This window comes from Muntiacus reevesi, chromosome 12 (genome assembly GCF_963930625.1).
Source record: "Muntiacus reevesi chromosome 12, mMunRee1.1, whole genome shotgun sequence".
Taxonomy (NCBI): Eukaryota; Metazoa; Chordata; class Mammalia; order Artiodactyla; family Cervidae; genus Muntiacus; species Muntiacus reevesi.
In genome coordinates, this window is record NC_089260.1 from 11671247 (window position 1) to 11695019 (window position 23773).

The 23773-nt window shown below is 39.9% G+C and overlaps 1 protein-coding gene across 2 annotated transcripts in view; it reads left to right on the forward strand.

Annotated features, from left to right (window-relative positions):
- Positions 1-11166, forward strand: part of DPY19L4 (dpy-19 like 4) — a 62492-nt gene extending 51326 nt beyond the window's left edge. For both annotated transcript variants that reach the window (XM_065902653.1, XM_065902654.1), the window contains 3 exons: positions 73-205; positions 3794-3952; positions 5936-11166. In XM_065902653.1, the coding sequence (XP_065758725.1) occupies positions 73-205; positions 3794-3952; positions 5936-6100 (457 nt within the window). In that variant the 3' untranslated portion in view covers positions 6101-11166. The remainder of the gene's footprint in view (positions 1-72; positions 206-3793; positions 3953-5935) is intronic.
- The last annotated feature ends 12607 nt before the right edge of the window (positions 11167-23773 follow it).

Below are 23773 nucleotides of genomic sequence, written 5' to 3' on the forward strand. Positions count from 1 at the left end.
AATTGATACAGATTGGTTAACTAAATAGTATACTTACCTTTTCAGTGTGTGAATCTTTGTGGTTCTTTGCAGAAGGCAAGCTCCAGTTGCAGCTGTGTTTGCAGGAAGTCCACAATTAATGGGTGTGATTAAATTATGCACCGGATGGATGGTGACAAGCTTGCCTCTTTACAGTGATGATGATCTTCTCAAGAGAAATGAAAACGTAAGGCATTTTATATTCTACATTGGGATCTTTTTTATAAGACGTTTTAGTATAGTTTTATAATGATGTATATGTTCCTTGGGTTAGCTAGGAAAATCCAGACAATTTCAGAAGACTTAATTAGTTTTAATTTTTTTAAAAGCTGTATGGTACATTTAACCAAGAGGGACCAACATTAGAATATGAAGTTCTTTTATGAAAAGTATTGATATGTTTCTAGGAGAAACATTTCATTTCCCACAAGGCTCCAAGGGACTAATGTGTAATAGTTTACAAAGGGAAACATCTTTGAGAATATCATTGTTCTCAAATTATTGAAGGAAGGCTTTCAGTTAATGTCTTTATACACTTTGTATTTCTAAGCCAAAATTCTATTATTGCTTATAAAGCACTGATTTAGTTTTCAGTATGGGCTATTGTTAATAACTTAGTTTGTGTAACATTTGTATGGTATCTAATTGCTTCTCTTTCAGAGAATTTATAATTTTGAATGTTTGGTTTAGATGTAAATGTAACTTCATATCTGAAGTAATGACCAATTGAACCTGAGTTCTAAATATTCTGTTTTTCAATTGGAGAGAATTTCATATAGTTTTTAAGTATACTCTATGCTAAGTAGGAAGTATAGCAGCATAGAAGTTAGACTGTAATACAGAGGTTAGACTCTAAGAATCCAGACTCTAGAATTAGAGTATCTGGACTTAAATGATACCTCTGCCAGATACTAGCTTGTGACCTTGAGCAAGTTTCTGAATCTGGAAATAATAGTTCTGACCCTAATTCTACTTAGGAGAATTAAATAAGATAATACACTCTATCTGAAACAGTAAAATTTAAATGTTAGCTATTATTATAATTATGTACTATTAATATTATAATTCTTTGTGTACACGCACATTCACATATAATCACAGAAAGTACAGAGAGGAGTTCAAAGGCAGAAACAAGTCACTTCTGCCTACAAAAATCCAAGTCTTCATAAGGGGCATTCCTTTGATGACAGATTTGAAGGATGACTTAGAAACTTGTTTAGCAAAATAATACAATGATTCCAGATTGAAAAAGTCCCAAGAGCCATGAAATTTGTTTGGCCATGAAACTAGAAAATAAGAGGCCAAATTCTGAAGGACCTGGAAGGTCATACTTAAGTATTTAGACTTACCCTTCAAGGCATTTGGGAGTTATCAAAGACCTTGTATAAACCTAGGAATGCTTGGGAGTTATTAAGGTTATAGAACAGCTGAAGCGAGGGAGAGGTCAGAGATGGGGAGGTCTACCTGGGAGTGATTCATCTAGGAGATAAGAGTCACCTTTGATTAATATTCGCTGCACTTGGATAGGTAGCGCTGCTTAGAAGATACATCACAGCGTATCCCTAAACCTAGTGTATGTTCAGTCACTCAGTCATGTCCGACTCTTTGCAACCCCATGGACTGGGGCCTGCCAGGCTCCTCTGTCCATGGAATTTTTCCAGGCAAGAATACTGGAGTGGGTTGCCATTTCCTACTCCAGGGATCAAACCTGCATCTCTTAAGTCTCCTGTATTGGCGGGCAGATTCTTTACTACTAGTGCCTCCTGGGAAGCTCCTTCCTAAACTGTATTTTTGGTGGATTTAAACCAATAGACTCTGACATGTCTTTGTTTTCTTTGTTATTTTTTTATTGTTTTTTAATAATTTTGTTTTTTGAATTCTAATATAGAATTTCAGAATCACATGTAATTAGGTCAGACTTCTAATTACATTCTAGTTAAATTTAAACATTTTAGAGTTTTCAGTTTTATATGAAAAGGAACCAATTTTTTCCCAAAATTTTCATCTTTCTCTGTGGTGTCTAGTACATAGCAAAGTACTGAATAAATTTGTTTTTAAATTAAAATTCAAATTGAAGTCCATAAATGATATCATTTCATTTGAATTAGACACCACAATCTATAATTCATAACATGTGACTAATCTTTGTATAATCTCCTAGGCCAGTGATTCTCAAACCTGGAATGACGGTGCCCCCAGAGGACATTTGGCAATGTCTGGAGACATTTTCTGTTGTTACAGCTGGAGAGGGGGTTCTACAGGCACCTACAGGGTAGAGACCAGGGAATGCCTAAACATCCTTCAGTGTGCAGAACGGCCTCTGTTTGGTCCCTACAAAGAATTATATGCCCCAAAATGTTAATGGCACCGAGGTTGAGAAGTCACACCCTAGTCTACCAGTAATGTTATTGCCATTGCATCGAAGTCATTTTTTTTTAACATGCCTCAGTAGTATGTTACAGTTGTCCCAGACTTGAAAATAAATAAAAATGTGTATAAAATACACAAATAAGTATAAACTGGATAGGATAGAACCATTCACATGAACTTACTTAGCAGGTGAAGTGAGTGAGAAACTTCCTCTTGTTGTAGTCACATTCTGTATCCCACAGAATGAGTATCTAGCATGTCAGTGGATATTAGACCTGAAGTTGCTGAATAGACAGCAACCAGAACATGTCATCAGCAGCTGCTGAATATCCTGCAGATAGACTGGGATCTTGTCCAGTCTAGATTACAAACCTCAGGATTTTCAGGACAATCTGTGATACTTTTGGCCTAACTTTTATGGCTTTTCCAAGTTTAGCATTTCAGAAAAACTGAAAAAAAATATATTATCTATTGTAATAAGATCCAGAGCTTATTATCTAATAAGATCAGCAAAATTGTAATGAAAAAACACCATGTAATCAAGGCATGGGTTTTAAGCATGCCTATTCTTCAAGTACTGTGACAAGGGTCAAATTATTTTTAACCTCACTGACTTTATCTCATGTATAAAATGAGTATTAAATACTTTGGTACATGGTAATAAAAATATTAAAGGAACTATTACAACTCACTAATAAAAAGACCACCCAATTAAAAAAATGGACAAAGGCCATTTGCAAAAATGTAGATAAACATTGAGGGCATTATGCTAAGTGAAGTAAGTCATAGAAAAAGACAAATACTATATGATATCACTTACTTATGGAATCTAAAAAAGCTGACCTCATAGAAACAGAAGAGTTGTGGTTGCCAGGGGTTGAGAGACCTCGAGAAATGAGGAGATATTGGTTAAAGAGTACAAACTTCTAGTTATAAGATGAATAAATTCTAGGGATTTAATGTACAGCATGATGATTGAAGTTAATAATACTGTATTGTAGATTTGGAAGTTGTTGGGAATAGATCTTAGATGTTTTCCACACACACACAAAAAACTGGTGATTATGTAACATGATGCAAATATTAGCTAGAGCTATGGTGCTAAATTGTTTTGCAGCATATGAGTTTATCAAATAAACATGTTGTACACCTTAAACTCATACACAATACTGTATGTCAATAGCATTGAAGGAATGGACAAAGGACTTGAATGGATATTTCTCTAAAGAAGATATACAAGTAGCCAAGAGCAGATGAACATAAGCTTATTGAGGACAGGATTCAAGTCTTAGTGAATATCTTTATTTTCCACAGATAGTACTAAGAACATAGTAGATGCTCAGTGTTTGATAAATAGAAGTTTTAAATGTCTTTTAAAGTTGTTGTTTTAATTATTTTCTTTCAGATCTATCAAATCTATTCAAAGCGATCTGCTGAGGATATTTATAAAATACTGACATCGTACAAGGCTAGTTACCTAATAATAGAAGATGCTATCTGCAATGAAGTGGGAACCACGAGAGGCTGTCGGGTTAAAGATTTATTAGACATTGCAAATGGCCATGTAAGTAACCATTTGTAAAGTTTTAATTTTTTTTTTTTTTGAGAAAAATGACTATTTAAACTTGTAATCGTATTTTCAAACTTTATTTTTGGGAACTTAACTAAGAATATGATTAAAAATTATGTAATAGTGTGTGCATGTGCTCAGTTGTGACCGACTTTTTGCAACCCTGTGGACTGCAGCCCGCCACGCTCCTCTGTCCATGGGATTTCCAGGCAAGAATACTGGAGTGGGTTGCCATTTCCTTCTCTAGAGATGTAACAGTGGGGGAGCTTATTAAAAGTAGTTTGAAGTGTTTTTGCAATGTACAAAAGAAAAGTTGGACAATTTTGCAAAAAAAAAAAAATTTTTATCAATACCGGGACTCATAATAGTTGTCTGTACTTGTACATGTTATACATTTATGAACAAAAGATAATTTGTTTTGAATTATGATTTTATTTTAACATTGTAATATAAAGAGCAGCTGTTTGTTTTATTATATTCTTATTTGAGAAATTTCTTATAATTTGATTCATATCTAGAAAAATTGTTTATTAAATTAACATAGTCTTGTACATTGAGCCCCTATTATCCATAAAATTAGTGTATTCAGAACTACTTTAGTTAGGATTTAACTGTATTTTCAGTTTTCATTGATTTTGCCCTTTTACCAAGCTGCGTTACTTTTCAGCCTGAAGTGTATATACCAAATACCTGGCAACTAAGACTTGACAGGGGAGTTTGTCAATGTTTAGTAATTAGTGTTTGTATATCTGGTAATTAGGCACTAGAAAGGGTACCTTTACTCCTGGGAAAGTTGGGGGTGGAGGATCTTAAAGTTTAATAGGTCATTCTTATTTAGATTGCATATTCTATTCAGACTGCAGCCAAGACTTCTCTCTCTCTACCTAATTAAATAGCTTTGTCATAATCATTCCAGACCAGTTTGGAGGTGAGAAATTAGTTTGTTGCTTTGGGTGTTTTTTTGGCCATGCTCCGAGTCATGTGGGATCTTAGTTCCCCACATACCAAACCTGCGCCCTTGCCAGGAGAGTCTAGAGAAATTGACCTCATGACCTCTTAATCTTATAAACTTACTCTGTTTTCTGCTGCATGTATTTTGAATTTTCTCTCTTGGTGCTTGATGTCTGTGATCTTTGGCTTAATTGGTGACAGAATGGAATTTTATTAAACATCAGGTATTTGGTAATAAGAGTAGGAGATGGCAACCTACTCCAGGGATTGCCTGAAAATCCCATGGACAGAGGAGCCTGGCAGACAACAGTCCACGGGGTCGCAAAGAGTCAGACGTGGCTGAGCGACTGAGCATGCACGCATTTAGTAATTACTGCTGTATTGCTGTCTAGAGTTTTATTCTGCTCTTGGACCCCCTCTTGCACCATTTTGAAGGTCAGGTTACTTCTTTCATGTAATTCCAGGCACAGGCTTAAAGCTAATCTCTTCTTTTATTCTTAAAGTTGATTCTCTGACATCTCTCCAAGGCATTAGGATATTTAGTGTTTTTATTGTAGGAAACTCTTTGAGCTAGCTAAGCTGTCTTAGTGAACGTCATTAAAGTGAAAATGTAAAGGATTTACTGATTAGTCACAGAAATGTACTGTTATGAGTCAGTCCTGCACAAGGAGAATATGAACGTACATTAAGAATATATGTCCATTTCTTAGCTTCGGTAGGCTCCATAAGATTCTTCAGATGAATGATAATAGACATAGCCTTCTAAATTTTAGGATTAAATCTTTTAAAAATTGGAAAACACTCTATGCTGGTTTCTCAATCTCAGTGGGAAATTCAAGAATTTACTGAACATGGTAACTTATGAAGAGGCTTTTATTTGCTGAATAATATGAGATGTTTGCTAACCAATGTGAGATCCTCCATATTTAACAAAAATATATATATATTATATAAATATAGTCACTTGTACCTTGATTGCATTTCTCCTATAACCTTTTTAACATTATGTTTCATATCATTTGATAGGTGGTTTGTGGAGAAGGTGACAAGTTAACCTACTCAAAACATGGACGATTTTGTCATGAGGTCAAAATTAACTATTCTCCCTATGTGAATTATTTCACTAGAGTATACTGGAACAGATCCTACTTTGTATATAAAATCAACACTGTGATATCCTTTCAGTCTTGAAAAATAGCAGAGCCTTCATTTCAAAGACTTACATATCACCTGAAGTAAAATACAATTTTCTTCTACGTACGTGGTATCTTTTGGAAATCAGAGTGTGGACATTGAACTGTTGCTGCTGATTTTCCCTCCTGCTGTTAACTGGATCTAGAGTTCTGTGGGGGAAAGAAGATCAAACATTACTGTGCTTCAGTAAAATGTAAAATCCGCCACACTGCAGTATTCCAGCCAGGTGTTTTCGTTATTGCTGTGATTTTACCTTCCAAACCGTTGTAAAATTTTCCTCATAAATCTTCTTTCCATCATAACATTAGCCTTGAATTTGAATATGTTCAAGGTCAGAGTATCTCAAACATAACATTTAACAAATACTTAATGTGATATAATTATAGAATAGAAAGAAAGAATTATCCTTACCCTCAAGGCAGTCTCTGAAGGTATTTCATGATATATAATAGAGCTGAAATAAAAAACAAATTTAAATGTTCACTGAGAATTTGTGGCATTTAAATTAAAATGGAAATTATATAAAGGAAAATGATTTTTAAGGATATATATTGATATATCCAGATTTTCCATGATATAGCTCTCATCATCTACTGCTTATATGTGAGCACTTTCTTAATGACATATAGTGCTTGATATTGCATTTCACTATATTATGACTATTAAGTGGTTAGTTTTTTCACTTACATCCATAAATTTGATACCAATTTAATCATGATAAAGCAGTTAACTCTTGTTACCTATGTATTTTTTAAAACAGATATTTAAAAGAACGTTGCTTTAAGTTAAAAAATAAAAGAACGTTCAAGGTTTTTAAAAATATGGATATGGAGTATATAATCTATTCATGTGTTTTCTATTGAAGTATGAAGTAAAAACTTAAATCTCTATCAGAATGAGAATATATCCACTAAAGTGAGCAGCAATTTCTGGAGATATGTGTAGGTGCTGTTCAACATGCCTCTGCATAGACAAGCATTTGTGGTAAAACACAAGTACTGTTCCTTGTGAAATGGTGGTACGGTTTTCATTAAGAACAAAATGACAATTATCATAAAATTCACAGCACAGTTCCACAACCTGTGTTCCTTTTTATCTTTTTAATTATATTTAAAAGAAATTCTATAATGATTAATGTGGCCTTATAAAGAGTTTCAGGGTGGGTGTATCACTTTAATAAAATGGGATGCATGTTTAGTTTCACCTTATACACCTGTTAAGTGAACAGATTTAAATTTTTTTCACTGGTTATAGTGCTGCAAAAATTGCAGTTTCATCACTCTAAATTACTATATTAGAAAGGAGTATCTTTCCATTATCTTTATGTTCTGTAATATATCTTTTAAAAGTACAAGAGCTCATGCATTCTTAGACTAACTCAGATGTTTTGTTCTTTTGGAGCTTAAGAATTGTTTGATGGCAGTATCGTATGTCTGGTGCATTAGTTTTATTGGTTCTCATGTCATGCTTTTATGTAATGTTTAGCAATTAAGATAGCTACAGGCAGGCCATTTCAGCTTCTCTGTACATCTTAATAGTGAGTCACTAGTATTTAGCTTCAAGCCTTATAAAAATATTACCATAGTTACCTAAGTACACAGTGTACAGAAGTACATGGTAGTACTTATGATTAGATGCAGCATGTAAAACAATGTAATTGAAAAGATGGCTTGCATATTTTGAAAGGGAAATAGAACAACCTACTTTCTGTGTAGCATGAAATATTTAATTGAATTTTTACTGATTTATTTATGATCAAATACGCTGAATTTTGATTGTTGTGTGTTTTTTGTTTTTGACATATTAGTAAGTTGCTTTTGCTTCTATCAACTTATTTCTTAAATAAAACAGGTTTGGAGCAGCTTTTAATTGATTTTTTTAAATAATGAATTTTTCATTTAGCATCAATTGAAAACTGTGAGCTTTATTATAGAAATAATAATACTGGGTATGGAAGATAAGCTTATTTGCTTCTATTTTAGCTCTAGTTAAAACAATAGTGCCAGAAAACTTGAGCATTTAATTTCCTTACTTATTTGTAAAGTAACAAATGATTAAGAATTCTGCAAGTAGTTCTATTTGGGTTAGGTTTGACAGTAGAGATCTACTGTGAAAGGGGCAAAGTTTGTGGGCTTGGGGTGGAAGGAATTTCTCAAAGAAATAAAAACATTACTTTGCCCTTGATGTTGCAACACCATGGAAATAAGTGCCTTAACCTCCTTATTTCAAAGTTTACTTTTTATTATTAAAAAAGTATCCATTTCTTTCATTTTCATAAGAAAATTTTGGTAACTTTTCCCTCATCATTAATTTAAGCACAGAGAAAGAATCCTCAGTATACTATTTTCACTATTAACTTTAATTCATTAGTAACCAAATCTTTGTTAAAGATAGTGATGGGATTTCTAGCCTGCTAAATTAATTTATTTAGCTTCCCAAATGCCAAACAATCCAACAGATAAAACTTACTTGATAAGATGTATGATATTGACTGGTTTATATGTTTATATGTTTTCTGACTTTGGCATCTGTGTTAGACTGGTAGAGTTTTACAACCTAGGGAGTATGCATTGCACTTACAAATTTTTTTCTTAGTTACTTTCTGAGTATGTAGACAGCATGTTTTTTGGGGACATTAACTCATGTTGCTAAAAGCCTAATATGACACTCTTCCACACAGTCTAGATTGACTAAAGGAAAAGTAGAGATGGAGGTCAAAGTCTGTTACAAGTTGGGGCTGAAAAATATGCTTTAAAAAATACGCTATTAATTTATTGAACAGCGAACAACCATCTTATTAAACTTTGTCGTTTGAGGGAAATCAATTGCTTTTTGCCTTTTTTTATTTTTGAGCTTTTAAAACATTTTGTTACCTTTTGGGGGTAAAAGTAGTATCTCTTTTTTTTTTTCAGTATGTCTCTTTATAAAATTATTGGGTTTTTAAAAGTTGTAGGTAAATCAGTTTTATTTGTAAATTTACTTTACGTGCATGAATATTTAAAGGGTATTTAAATGAACTGTTCTGTGCATTTAAGAACCTGTTGTAAAGCAAAATGGCTACTGCGTCTCAGTCTGTTTTCTCATTTGTCCATTTTTTATTTTTTTTCCCAGTTTTTAAAATATACTTTATTTTTACTGTTTGCTGATAGTTTTAGATCCCAATATATATTAAAATTACAGCCTGAAAAGTTGCAATTAAAATTGAACAATTTCTTATTGAAATAATAGCTCATTGTTTAGTTTTTGAATGTATAAAATTAACAATTTAAATAAAATTAAATGTGAAAGTTGCAAAAGAATATATTTGATTCAACTATTTTCCATCCATTAAGATTTCTAAACAATACATTTGTTTACCATAATTTTAAAAAAAGGACATTTTAGGACCAGATTTGCTGAATTTAGCATAAAGGACTTTCTGAGTCATTTCTGTTTTGTAAGTCTGTTAGAGTTAGCACATTCTAATTTTGGCAAATATAATCTTATGTGCAGTTTTATAAGAGATACACTGAACATCTGACCACAATAGTGAAATAATAGCATCAAAAAGAAACATACATTCCATACTTCTAATGTATGATATCTAATAAATAACCCCTTCATATTTTAAATTAATAGCTTTTGTACAGCTATTTAACAAAGATGAATACAACTGAATTTTCTTTTTTAAATTTATTTACTTTTAATTGAAGGATAATTGCTTTAGAACACTGTGTTGGTTTCCGCTGTACAGCGTCATGAGTCAACCGTAGGTACACATACATCTCCTTCTTAAACTGCCCCCCAACTTCCCATCCCACCCCTCTGGGTTGTCACAGAGCATTGGGGTGAACTCCCTGCATCATACAGCAAATTCCCACTGGCTCTCTGTTTTGGTGGCTCAGCTGGTGAAGAATCTGCTTAAAATGTGGGAGACCTAGGTTGGGAAAATCCGCTGGAAAAGGGAACGGCTACCCACTCCAGTATTCTGGCCTGGAGAATTCCACGGACTGTATAGTCCATGGTGGGGCCAAAAGTCAGACGTTACTGAGCAGCTTTCACTTTGGCTTTTGGTCTGTTTCACACGTGGTGATGTGTGTGTTTCCGTGCTTCTGTCAGTTTGTCCCACCCTCTCCTTCCCGTGCTGTGTCCACACGTCTGTTCTCTGTGTCTGACCTCTCCTGCTGCTCTACAAGCAGGGTCATCAGTACTGTCTTTCTAGATTCCCTGTGTGTACATTCATGTACTGTATTTGTTTTTCTCTTTCTGACTTACATTCGCTCTGTTTAGCAGGCTCTAGGTTCATCCACCTCTCTAGAACAAACTCAAATTTGTTCCTTTTTATGGCTGAGTAGTTACCCATTATATATATATGTATCACAACTTCTTTTTTTTTTTTTTTTAACAACTTCTTTATCTATTCATCTCTCAGTGAACATCTAGGTTGCCTCCATGTCCCATCTAATGTATATAGTGCTGCAGTGAACTTTGGGGTACATGTGTCCTTGAGAATTGTGGTTTTCTCAGGGTAGATGCTCAGGACTGGGATTTCTGAGTCATTTCTGGTCATTCCTAGTGTTTTAAGAAATTTCCACACTGTTCTGTATAGCCACTGTTCTCCATAGTGGCTGTATCAATTTACATTCCTGCCAGCACTGCAAGAGTTCCCTTTTCTCCACATCCTCCTCAGCATTTATTGTTTGTCGATTTTTTGATGATAGTCATTCTGACCAGTCTGAGGTGATAACTCATTGTCATTTTGATTTTCATTTCTCTAGTAATCAGCATTGTTGAGCATTTTTTCATGTGTGTGTTAGCTATCTAATACAATTGATTTTTTTATGTATGTTGACTTTTGAATGGTATCTACAACAATGTATATTTAGATTGTGTTCTTCCTGTAACTAAGGATACATCTTCACAAAAGAATAAAAGTTAATTTCAGTAAACAGAAATTCTTTAAAAAGTTGGGTTATAAACTAGTTTATAATATTAAATGTACTTTTATCAAGAATGAGATTATTTATTTCATGCTTAATTATACTCCTTGTTTTGTTTCTATAATAAAATTCTTAGAATTTTAAGTTGTCTTTTATTTATACATGAATCTTTTTTGGTTACAGCTTTATTGAGACATAATTTACATACCATAAAGTTCACCATTTAAAGTGTACCATTGAACAGTTTTTAGTATAATCACCAAGTTGTGCAACTGTTATCACGATCAATTTTAGAATATTTTCATCACCCCAAAAAGAAACCTCACACCTTCTGTCTGCCACCCCCAACCACTTCATCTTCAGGTAACTTCTACTAATTTACTTTCTGTCTCTGGACAAAATGTTCTACTTTTAACATTTCACATAAATGGAATCACACAATATATGATCTTTTGTGACTGACTTCTTTCCTTTAACATAGTGTTTTCTAAGTTCATTCATGTTATTGCATGTATCTCTTTTCCTTGCCAAGTAATATTCCATTGTATGGGCATACATTTATCCATTCTGTGCACCCATCTGTTGATGACATTTGGGTTGTTTCCACTTTTTTGGCTGTTATGAATGAATGTTCATATACAAGTTTTTAGGTGGACATACGTTTTCTTTTTTTTGGATATATGTCTAGAATTTCTTAGTCACATGATAACTGTGGTAACTGAGGAACTGCCAGATTTATCAAAGTGGCTGTATTACTTTACAATTCTCATAATGTATAAAGTTTCCAATTTCTCTGCACCCTCGTCATCACTTGCTATTATCTTTCTTCTTGATTTATAGGCATTCTAGTAAGGTCTGAAGTGGGACATATCATTCTGTTTTTAATCTGCATTTTCATCATATCTAATGATTTTGAACATCTTTTCTTGTGTCTACTGGCCATTTGAATGTCTTCTTTGGAGTAATGTTTATTTAGAAATTGCCCGTTTTTAAATTGGGTTGTCTTTTTATTATTGAACTGTAAAGGTGTTTATAATTCTAGATTATGAATCCCTTAACAGATACATAATTTGGAAATACAGTTGTCCCTTGGTATCCATGAGGATTTTGTGCCAGGACCTCACCCTCTGCCCTCATTGCCCATGTATATCTGAATCTATGGACAGATCCAGGAGACCCATAGAAGGTCTGCTTATCCTCAGGTTCTGCATCTATGGATTCAGCCAACTGCAGAACATAAACAGTACTATGTTTACTGAAAATAAAATCTGCATATAAATGAACCTGCATAGTTCAAACACATGTTTTCAAGGGTTGACTGTATAGTTGTTGCTTGATATCCGCTGGGGAATTGGTTCCAGGAATCATGCAGATACCCGAATTCACAGATGTTCAATTAAGTCCCTTGTATAAAATAGCATCAAACAGTCAGCCTTGTGTATCTGTGGACCCAGCATCTGCATACCAATCAATCATGGCTTGGTTGATTTCAGGGATGAGGAACCTATGGATATGGAGGGCCGATTGTATTTCCTTCCAATCAGTGGGTTCATTTCACTACACTGATAGTGCACAATTGCTTTTCATTTTGATTGCATATTCACACTTGATGTTATTGATAATAGCATTTTTACTTTGATGTATTTGAAGTAGATCTCCTTGCATGTATCTTATTTGGAATTTGTTGAGCTTCTTGGTTATATACATTAAGAGTTTTGTTTTGTTTTAAATCAAAGTTGTTAAGATGAAACTAAAAAAAATTGAAACTCTTTGAGGTGGTGGAGATGTTAACTAACCTTATTGTAATCATTTTTGCAATGTGTACTTATATAAAATCACTACATTATGCACTTTAAACTCACACAGTGTTGTCAATTACATCTCAATAAAGCTGAGAGAAAAAAAAATCAAAGTTGGAATTTCTTACACTTCCATTATACATATGTTGGTGTGTTTAATGGTGATCTACGTTTCTCTGAGGTTCTGTTCAATTTTCTTCAATTTTTTTTCTCTCTGTTCTTTGGATTGCATAATCTCTATCGTTTGTTAATTTTTCTGTCAGTTCAAATCTACTGTGAGCCCCTCTGCTGTGTTTTTCATCTCAGTTATTGTATTTTTCAACTTCAGAATTTTCATTTGGTCCTTTTTAAAAGTAACTTCTTTCTCTTTGATATGCTTTGTTTATAGCAACTCTGGAAATTGACATCCCCCTGTCCCCTGGTAAAGGCTCAGCTGGTAAAGAATCCGCCTGCAATGTGGGAGGCCTGGGTTCGATCCCTGGGTTGGGAGGATCCCCTGGAGAAGGGATAGGCTACCCACTCCAGTATCCTGGCCTGGAAAATTCCATGGACTACACAGTCCGTGGGGTCGCAAAGAGTCAGACACGATTGAGCGACTTTCACCTCACTCACTGTCCCTTGGAGCTTGTTAATTATAAATGGCTTGTTTATTTCTTTAGTGTTAGCTGGACTGTTTTAGTGATGTCTATTTCCTCCACATAGTGGAGTCTCTGTTACTGGTCTCACATGTCACTGCCTTGAGCATGTACACAGATAGTCTTGTATGACAGTGATTTTTGTAGGGCTCCTTACCATCTCTTTCCTTGACCGTATCCAGCCATTAAGTTCCCTTAGTCATCAGCTGACTGCTCTGTTTATTTTTCAACAATCCCTGGAGTATAAATCTCCACAATCTGATCCAATTAAATCCTGGCTCTTTGAAGGATAGTGTCAGAGGACCAGGTGAGTTTGTTCTTTTATTTATTTATTTTTATTTTTGGCTGCACGGAGTCTTCAATGCTCCACACAGGCTTTCTCTAGTTGTGGCAAGAAGGGGCTACTCTAGTTGCTGTGCATGGGCTTCTTTCTCTCAGCGTTGGCTTCTCTTGTTGCAGAGCACAGGCTTTAGGATGTGTGGCTTCAGTGAGTGAAAATCGCTCAGTCGTGTCTGACTCTTTGCGACCCCATGGACTATACATGGAATTCTCCAGGCTAGAATACTGGAGTGGGTAGCCTTTCCCTTCTCCAGGGGATCTTCCCAACCCAGGGGTCAAACCCAGGTCTCCCGCATTGCGGGCAGATTCTTTCCCAGCTGGGCCACAAGAGTATCAGTAGTTGGGGCTTATCAGCTCTAGAGCACAGGTTCAGTAGTTGAGGTGCACAGGCGTAGTTGCTCCCTGACATGTGGGTCTTTCTGGAACAGGGATCAAACTCATGTGCTCTTCATTGGTAGGTGGATTCTCTACCATTGGATCCCCAAGGAAGTCCTGTGGTTTGTTCTAAAGGTAGGGGAGCTCTTCTTAGCTGTCTCTTTCCCTGGTTCCCTCTGGTGAGCTAGATGGCCTATGGTTTAGCTTGTATCTCTTACAAAGCTACCTGCTTAATTGCTTTCCATCAAAATCTCTTGTTTTGAGTACCCTTAAACTTGAACTTTCCTACAGTCTGTTTCAAATAGTGTCAGTTCTTTCAGGGATCACTTTGAAGCTGTTTCATATCCTGGTTCTGTCCCTTAGGCAAAAATCACTGAGCTATAGTTGTGGAGCTGGGAGTGGGGACAGAGGTATGTGTCTGGGTGACACTCTTTAGGAGCAGGCTTCTGGGTGGGGATGGTCTGGTCTTCTTGACATGCCTTTCCCAATTTGAAACTGTCTTACAAACTCTTGTTTTGCCTCTCCATGAAAGTGAAAGAGGAGAGTGAAAAAGTTGGCTTAAAACTCAACATTCAGAAAACTAAGATCATGGCATCCGGTCCCATCACTTCATGGAAAATAGATGGGGAAACAATGGAAACAGTGACAGACTTGATTTTGGGGGCTCCAAAATCACTGCAGATGGTGACTGCAGCCATGAAATTAAAAGATGCTTGCTTCTTGGAAGAAAAGCTATGACCAACCTAGACAGCATATTAAAAAGCAGAGACATTACTTTGCCAACAAAGGTCCATGTAGTCAAAATGATGGTTTTGCCAGTGGTCATGCATGGATGTGAGAGTTGGACTCTAAAGAAAGCTGAGCACTGAAGAATTGATGCTTTTGAACTATGGTGTTGGAGAAGACTCTTGAAAGCCCCTTGGACTGCAAGGAGATCCAACCAGTCCATCCTAAAGGAGATCAGTCCTGGGTGTTCACTGGAAGGACTGATGCTGAAGCTGAAACTCCAATACTTTGGCCACCTGATGCGAAGAACTGACTCATTTGAAAAGACCCTGATGCTGGGAAAGATTGAAGGCAGGAGGAGAAGGGGACGACAGAGGATGAGAGGGTTGGATAGCAACACCGACTCGATGGACATGAGTTTGAGTAAACTCCGGGAGTTGGTGATGGACAGGGAGGCCTGGCGTGCTGCAGTCCATTAGGTCGCAAAGAGTAGGACACGACAGGGACTGAACTGAACTACCAGAGGGGGGCGAACTGGCTGCTGAGGGTCGGGGCGGAGTCCTCTCCTGGCGCCCGGGAGGCGCGGCTTCACGGCCGCGGACTGCGGCTCCCCAGCCTGCAGCCCCCAGGCCCCGGGCCCCGCGCCGCGGCTGCTTCCTCCTCACCCGGGCTTCAGAGACGCTCGCGCCCCCACCCAGAAGGCTTTGCAGGGCGCGGCCCCGCGCCTCCTCGTCGCCTCCGCGGAACCCTTGGAGGGCGTGCTGATGGCCTCGAGAGCTCAGTCTGGTGATCAGCTGCTCGCGGTGCCCCCAGGTCCGCGCTGTTCGGAGCGCGACGGGTTTGAATTGCTTGGTCGGCAGCGGCTCCGCGGCGGCCCCGGGGGCGCCCAGGTGCGCGTGGAGGTGCCCCCGCCCGGTGGCCACTGTAATCCCGCGGGCAGGCGGAGCAGACGGTGCGCCGTTCCCCGCGCGGGCACCGGCGACCCGGCTCCGCGGCTCCGCGGCTCCGGTCCGTCCCCCAGGCTGCAGCCTGCGCCGCCGCCGCCCGGGGAGTAGAGGTGGTTGACGGTGTAGCTCGTCGTCGGGGCGCCGGGGATGCCGAGAGGGAGAGAGCCTGGAGTCTCGGGGTGCACGGCCCGTGCGGAAGCCCGAGGGTTCTGGTGTCCTGTGGGTGATGCTCGTGCCCTTTCTCGAGTCCGTCCGGAGGCACTAATGTTCTCTCGCCTTGTTTTTTATTGTATGGGGCAGGTGCAAGTAGCCGGCAATTCGGGGCAGAGCTGCAAACACAAATGGAGCAGGAGGCGTCAGGGACTCTGGCTCCTGGGTGCACTTCCTTATTGCTATGACAAACCCAGACTGCGTATTAAAAAGCAGAGATATCAGATACGAGTGCTTTAGCTGGGCACGTGGTTCCCCACAAACATGTCTACATTTTCCAGCCTCCTTTGCAGCCAGGCACAGCAGTCAAATAACTAAGTGCTGGCCAATGGGATATGAGCAGAAGTGGTGTGTGCAACTTCTTAGTATGTCCTCAAATGAAGTGGGATGCACCCTGCTGTGTCCCACTTACTGCGCCCCCTTCCTATATGGTATCTGGAATGTGAACAGGATGGTTGGAGATGGAGCAGCCATTTTGTGCAATGAGGTGAATACCAGCCGCTGAGGATAAGCAGAGCTACAAAGACAAAAGGAGCCTGGGCTTCTTACATGTTAACCTCTGGGTCTCTTTCCTGCAAGAGCTATGTGGACTTCATCTCTCTATTATTAAATCTCTTATTTTAATTTTTAATTTTTGGCCAGCATATGGTCAGTGTAGCTAATGTGAAAGAAATCCCTATGTCGAAGAGATATCTGCACCCCTATGTCTATTGCAGCCTTATTCACAATAGTCAAGACATTGAAACAGTCTAACTGTCCATCATGTGGTGTATACATACAATTGAATATTATTCAGCCACGAAAAGAAGGGAGTCCTGCCACTTTTGACAACATGGATCAGCCTTGAGGGCATTATGCTGAGTGAAATAAGTCAGACAAAGATAGACAAATACTGCACGATCTGACTTATATGTTCAGTTCAGTTCAGTCGCTCAGTCGTGTCTGACTCTTTGCGACCCCATGAACCGCAGCACGCCGGGCCTCCCTGTCCATCACCAACTCCCGGAGTCCACCCAAACCCATGTCCATCGAGTCAGTGATGCCATCCAGCCATCTCATCCTCTGTTGTCCCCTTCTCCTCCTGCCCTCAATCTTTCCCAGCAGCAGGGTCTTTTCAAATGAGTCAGTTCTTCGCATCAGGTGGCCAAAGTATGGGTGTTTCAGCTTCAGCATCAGTCCTTCCAGTGAACACCCAGGACTGATCTCCTTTAGGATGGACTGGTTGGATCTCCTTGCAGTCCAAGGGGCTCTCAAGAGTCTTCTCCAACACCACAGGTCAAAAGCATAAATTCTTCGCCTTGACTAGACGGACCTTTGTTGGCAAAGTAATGTCTCTGCTTTTTAATATGCTGTCTAGGTTGGTCATAACTTGTCTTCCAAAGAGTAAGTATCTTTTAATTTCATGGCTGCAATCACCATCTGCAGTGATTTTGGAGCCCCCCCAAAATAAAGTCAGCCACTGTTTACACTGTTTCCCCATCTGTTTGCCATGAAGTGATGGGACCAGATGCCATGATCTTAGTTTTCTGAATGTTGAGCTTTAAGTCAACTTTTTCACTCCCCTCTTTCATCATGAGGCTCTTTAGTTCTTATATGTGGAATTTTCAAAAGTCATACTCCTAGAAACAATAGAATTGTGGTTGCCAGGGATGGCGTGGGTGAGAGAAATGAGGAAATGTTGATCAAACTTTCATCAGAAGATAAATAAGCTCTGAGGATCTTATTACAGCATAGTGACTGCAACTAACAATATTTCCTCTAAATTATATCTTATATATGTTCTTGAAATTTGCTAAGAGACTAAGTCTTAAAACCCCATACACTGAAAAGTTAACTATGTGAGCTAACGGATGTGTCAACTAACTTCACTGTGGTAATCATTTCACAAATATATATGGATCAGATCATCATATTATACATTTTAAATTTATGCAGTTTTGTCAATTATATCTCAAAGCTGGAGGGGAAAAAAGCCAGCATGGTATATTGAGAAGAACCCACAGAAAATAAACATATCTGTATTTTGCATTCCTGAGACTCTTCTATTGCACTGTCTCTAAACAATAATTGTTAAATGTTTTTGTCTTTAAAAAAACCCAACTCTGAGAACTGCTGAAAAATAGGAAAGTTATAATTAACAGCTATGATTCCACAACTAAACCTATCCTTTTTAAGTCTGTGGGGGTAGTTTATTCTGGGTTCTGACTTCCTCCTGGGGGGGCAAGGTATGATTGAAAGTGACTGGCTGCCCCGGTGCCATCGTCATCACTGACTGGCTGCTGTTTCTGGAGGGTGGAGTGAGTGGCCGGCAGCTGGGCCACTGACAAGATCGGCAGCAGAGGCCCGATTGCAGCCCTCTCCGCCCAGGCTTCCCCATTTAAGGGTGTGGTCCACAGAGTCCTTCCTCCAGAAAGCACTCCAGCAGAGGGGCGTCAGTGTGGCAGTCAAGATCCCAGCGGGAAACAGACAAACAGATGAGCGGCGGCCACAAGGGGTCCACAAAGAATGGGAAAACACCCAGGGCTGCTGCTGTTCGTCCTGAAGAGGCAAAAGGGGCAGGGGATTTATTGGAATCAGGGGAGAGCTATACCCTTGAAGAGGGGTCACTGGACAGGAGCACTGCCCAAAGTGAGGTTCCGTGAGTATGGGCAGGAAGGGGGTTCTTGACCTCTCCCCTCTCCTGACCAGCTTCCCATTGAGTGAATCTAACTGGAAGCCAAAGGCAAGGGCACCCAGGTCGAAACCGGCCCCTTAGCACTTAGTTTGTTGTCTTAGTGATGGACCAGTGCACCCCCCCCCCCCCACCGACCCCGCACAGATAGGAACCATCTCCTACCAGTTCTGTTAGGCCAATGTAGATGATGAAATACAATCTTTTCTCAGGCAGTGTGAGTTCCTGACAGTATGCTGTTGCTAGGCAACCTGTTACCCTGTGTAAGAAAAGCCAGCTCCTATAATTTAATGAAATGTAAAGCACCACTTGCAAGAGGGATATTGACCTGGAAATGGCAGCAATGAGCTCAATATTGCTGATTATCTCTCAGCCCCTGGTGGTCAGTCCCCTTGAACACAAGGGATCCTCCGGGTGGTATCGTGGTGGTGGTGGTGGTGGTGATGGGGGCATTCCTGTAGCGCAGGCAGCCCTGGAGCCAGTGAGAGGCAGGTAAATTGTGTTCATCTCTGGTGCCCCATTTAGTCTTTTTCTCTAACTTGATTCAAATTTTTTTTGCCCTTGTTGTTTTCTCTCTCCCATTTTTAGATGTTTGCACTGTGTATAATTCTATCAGTTTAGTTCAGTTCAGTCGCTCAGTTGCGTCTGACTCTTTGCAACCCCATGAATCGCAGCACGCCGGGCCTCCCTGTCCATCACCAACTCCCGGAGTCCACCCAAACCCATGTCTATTGAGTCGGTGATGCCATCCAGCCATCTCATCCTCTGTCGTCCCCTTCTCCTCCTGCCCTCAATCTTTCCCAGCAGCAGGGTCTTTTCAAATGAGTCAGCTCTTCACATGAGGTGGCCAAAGTATTGGAGTTTCAGCTTCAGCATCAGTCCTTCCAGTGAACACCCAGGACTGATCTCCTTTAGGATGGACTCCTTTAGGATGCAAGGATGGACTTCTTGCAGTCCAAGGGACTCTCAAGAGTCTTCTCCAACACCACAGTTCAAAAGCATCAATTCTTCAGTGCTCAGCTTTCTTTATAGTCCAACTCTCACATCCATACATGACCACTGGAAAAACCATAGCCTTGACTAGATGGACCTTTGTTGGCAAAGTAGTGTCTCTGCTTTTTAATATTCTGTCTAGGTTGGTCATAACTTGTCTTCCAAGGAGTAAGTGTCTTTTAATTTCATGGCTGCAATCACCATCTGCAGTGATTTTGGAGCCCAAAAATTAAAGTCAGCCACTGTTTACACTGTTTCCCCATCTATTTGCCGTGAAGTGATGGGACCGGATGCCATGATCTTAGTTTTCTGAATGTTGAGCTTTAAGCCAACTTTTCCACTCTCCTCTTTCGCTTTCATCAAGAAGCTCTTTAGTTCTTCACTTTCTGCCATAAGGGTGGTGTCATCTGCATATCTGAGGTTATTTGATTATTTAGTTAGCAAGTATTTATTGGGTGCCTGTTATATGCCAGGGACTGTACTAGGTAAGCAGTGCAACCACTGTCCTGCTCCTTCCCACCTACCCTCAGGAGCATAGAGTCTTAGCAGCGAAGTTAGCCTGCTCAGGAATTTCACGGAGATGAGATGAGTGCCCCAGTGGGGATGCACAGTGCTAAGGCGGCAGGGAACAGGGCTCAGGGAAGGCCTCGGAGAAAGTCAGTGTAAGCATCAGGAATTTGTTTGGTAGCTATAGGGCTCACTTCTTATCTCTCCAGAGTTCTATTTTTGGAAGCCTCTATGAAGATGTGATTCAGTTAATTGTAACCGATAACTTATGTAAAGAATAGATGACCTCCAATCACCAGCCTCCTGTTACATGCCTTCTTCCTCACCGCAAAGCATCGGAAGAGGGGGGATTCTAGGCGACTTGTGGATGTACTACCCACAAAAGGCCACAAGACGGCAGTGCAGACATCAGCAAAATACTTGACTGAATACTTAAATATGCATTCATAATTGAACCATATTGTATTGGCTTTTTAAAAATTTTGAGATAAATGAACTGAATTTACATTCATTTATATTTATATGATTTTTCAGAGACACTTTTATGAAAAAATCTTTAGGGTACACTGCGTGTGTGCTCAGTTGTGTCTGACTCTTTGGGACCCCGTGGACTGTCCATGGGATTCTCCAGGCAAGAGTACTGGAGTGGGTTGCCATTTCCTCCTTCAGGGGATCTTCCCAACCCAGGAAGCGAACCCAGGCCTCCTGTGTCCATGGGATTCTCCTGGCAAGAATACTGGAGCGGGTTGCCATTTCCTCCTCCAAGGCATCCTCCCCACCCAGGGATTGAACCCATGTCTCTTGCGTCTCCTAGATTGGTAGGCCAATTGTTTACCACTAGTGCCGCTTGGGTACATAATAGTAATAATATCTCTATGCATTTTGTTTCCATTATAACTCTATTTTCCTAGTGCGCAGAACTGATTTCAGAAGGGAAAAGTTAATAACTTACTGGAAAACCAAGAATGCTGGGAGGATATAAGAGAAAATATTCTAAGCTGTCACGAAGCCTTCTTATATCATGAAGCTATCGTGGGGAGACTGACCAGCTACTACGATCAGCATAAAACAGAAACTCCTGCTTGAGTCACTGCACACACAGAAGACTACCCTTGCAAGATACTCTGCAACACATACCATCATAGTAAAAATGTTTCCTAGATTCCACTTACTCTCATGATATAGATACATCTGGTGCCACCTCCTTTGTCAATTTTTTTCTTGACATAAAGTTAAGCACTCCAGTGCCTCTCAGGCCCTGTGACAGCCTTCAGGCCGTTTGATTGACAATTACACTTCCCGTCCCATCTTCCTTTCCCTTCCCATAGTTCTTCTCCAAGGGGAGATGTAGCGTCCAGTATCTGGGCAAAGTGAGGCGCTGTTGCTGCCCGTCGACTATCCTACTGTTAGGGTTTGCCGGGAAGGCGGCGGGCCTTGTTAGGTTTCCGGACTTCACTTTAAAACTGGAACAGTCCCGGCCAAACCAGGAGAAGCTGGTCGCTCTACTGGTGTCCAAAGGAAACAGGGTAATCCAAGAAGGTGTTGTGGAGAGAGAATGATGGAGGAAGTGTGGCAAAATATTCACAATCGAGGCATCTGGGCCAAAGGAGTGTGAGAGGTCTGTACGCTGTTCTTGCAACCATCCTGTAGGTTTATAACTATTAAAAAAACAAAAAAACCCAACAGCAAGGTATCTTCTTCTTGGCCATGCTGTGCGGCTTGTGGAATCTTAGTTATTTGACCAGGGGTTGAACCCTGGGTTCATGGCACACAGCGATGAAAGTGCTGAGCCTTAACCACTGAGCTGCCAGATAATTCCTGAAGTTCAATTCAGTCGCTCAGTCGTGTCTGACTCTTTGCGACCCCCATGAACCACAGCATGCCAGGTGTCTTCTTTATGAAGCAGAACGCTAAGTTTGGCCTCTGGGATCAGATAAAATGGAAACTCAAGTCCCTATTTTAATACTAACTAGATGTGTGATTGCCAACATCCTCTGGATTATCGAAAAAGCAAGAGAGTTCCAGAAAAACATCTATTTCTGCTGTATTGACTATGTCAAAGCCTTTGACTGTGTGGGTCACAATAAACTGTGGAAAATTCTGAAAGAGATGGGAATATCAGTCCACCTGACCTGCCTCCTGAGAAATCTGTATGCAGGTCAGCTAGCAAAAGTTACAACTGGACATGGAACAACAAACTGGTTCCAAATAGGAAAAGAGTACATCAAGGCTGTATATTGTCACCTTGCTTATTTTAACTTATATGCAGAGCACATCATGAGAAATGCTGGGCTGGATGAAGCACAAGCTGGAATCAAGATTGCCAGGAGAAATACCAATAACCTCAGATATGCAGACGACACCACCCTTATGGCAGAAAGTGAAGAACTAAAGAGCCTCTTGATGAAAGCGAAAGAGGAGAGTGAAAAAGTTGGTTTAAAGCTCAACATTCGGAAAACAAAGATCATGGCATCTGGTCCCATCACTTCATGGCAAATAGATGGGGAAACAGTGGAAATGGTGACTGACTTTAATTTGGGGGGGCTCCAAAATCACTGCATGCAAAAACCACTACAATATTGTAAAGTAATTAGCCTCCAACTAATAAAAATAAATGGAAAGAAACAAAAACAAAATCACTGCATGGTGACTGCAGCCATGAAATTAAAGGATGCTTGTTCCTTGGAAGAAAAGTTATGACCAATCTAGACAGCATATTAAAAAGCAGAGACATTACTTTGCCAACAAAGGTCCATCTAGTCAAGGCTATGGCTTTTTCAGTAGTCATGCATTGATGTGAGAGTTGGAGTATAAAGAAAATTGAGCACCGAAGATTTGATGCTCTTTAACTGTGGTGTTGGAGAAGACTCTTGAGAGTCCCTTGGACTGCAAGGAGATCTAACCAGTCCATCCTAAAGGAAATCAGTCCTGAGTATTCTTTGGAAGCACTGATGTTGAAGCTGCAACTCCAATATTTTGGCACCTGATGGGAAGAACTGACTCATTTGAAAAGACCCTGATGCTGGGAAAGATTGAAGGCAGGAGAAGGGGATGACTGAGAATGAGATGGTTGGATGGCCTCACTGACTCCATGCAGATGAGTTTGAGTAAACTCCAGGAGTTGGTGATGGACAGGGAGGCCTGCAGTCCATGCTGCAGTCCATGGGGTTGCAAAGAGTTGGACACGACTGAGCGACTGAACCGAACTGAAATCTCAGAAATGGAAGCCGGAAAATTGAAATAAACAAAAACAGATTTGCCTAGATCACAGTCTGAACCTGTAGCGTTCACTAACGTTTCCGAAGACTCTGAGGCCTGCCGAAGAGGCTGTTCTGTCGGCTGGCCAAGAAACGCCCAGGAAACAGGGAAAGCCAATACAGCGACGCAGTTCACCCTAAAGCCGTCTCCCAGGGTAACTGGGAGGAGGCGTGGCCTGGACATAGGCCACGCCCTCCTCGTCCAACTCGAATAACGATTGGTCTGAAAGCGCGGCGGGGGTGGGGTGGGGGCGGATCCAGAACGCCCAGCCCCGGTAGGGGGTCAGGCCGC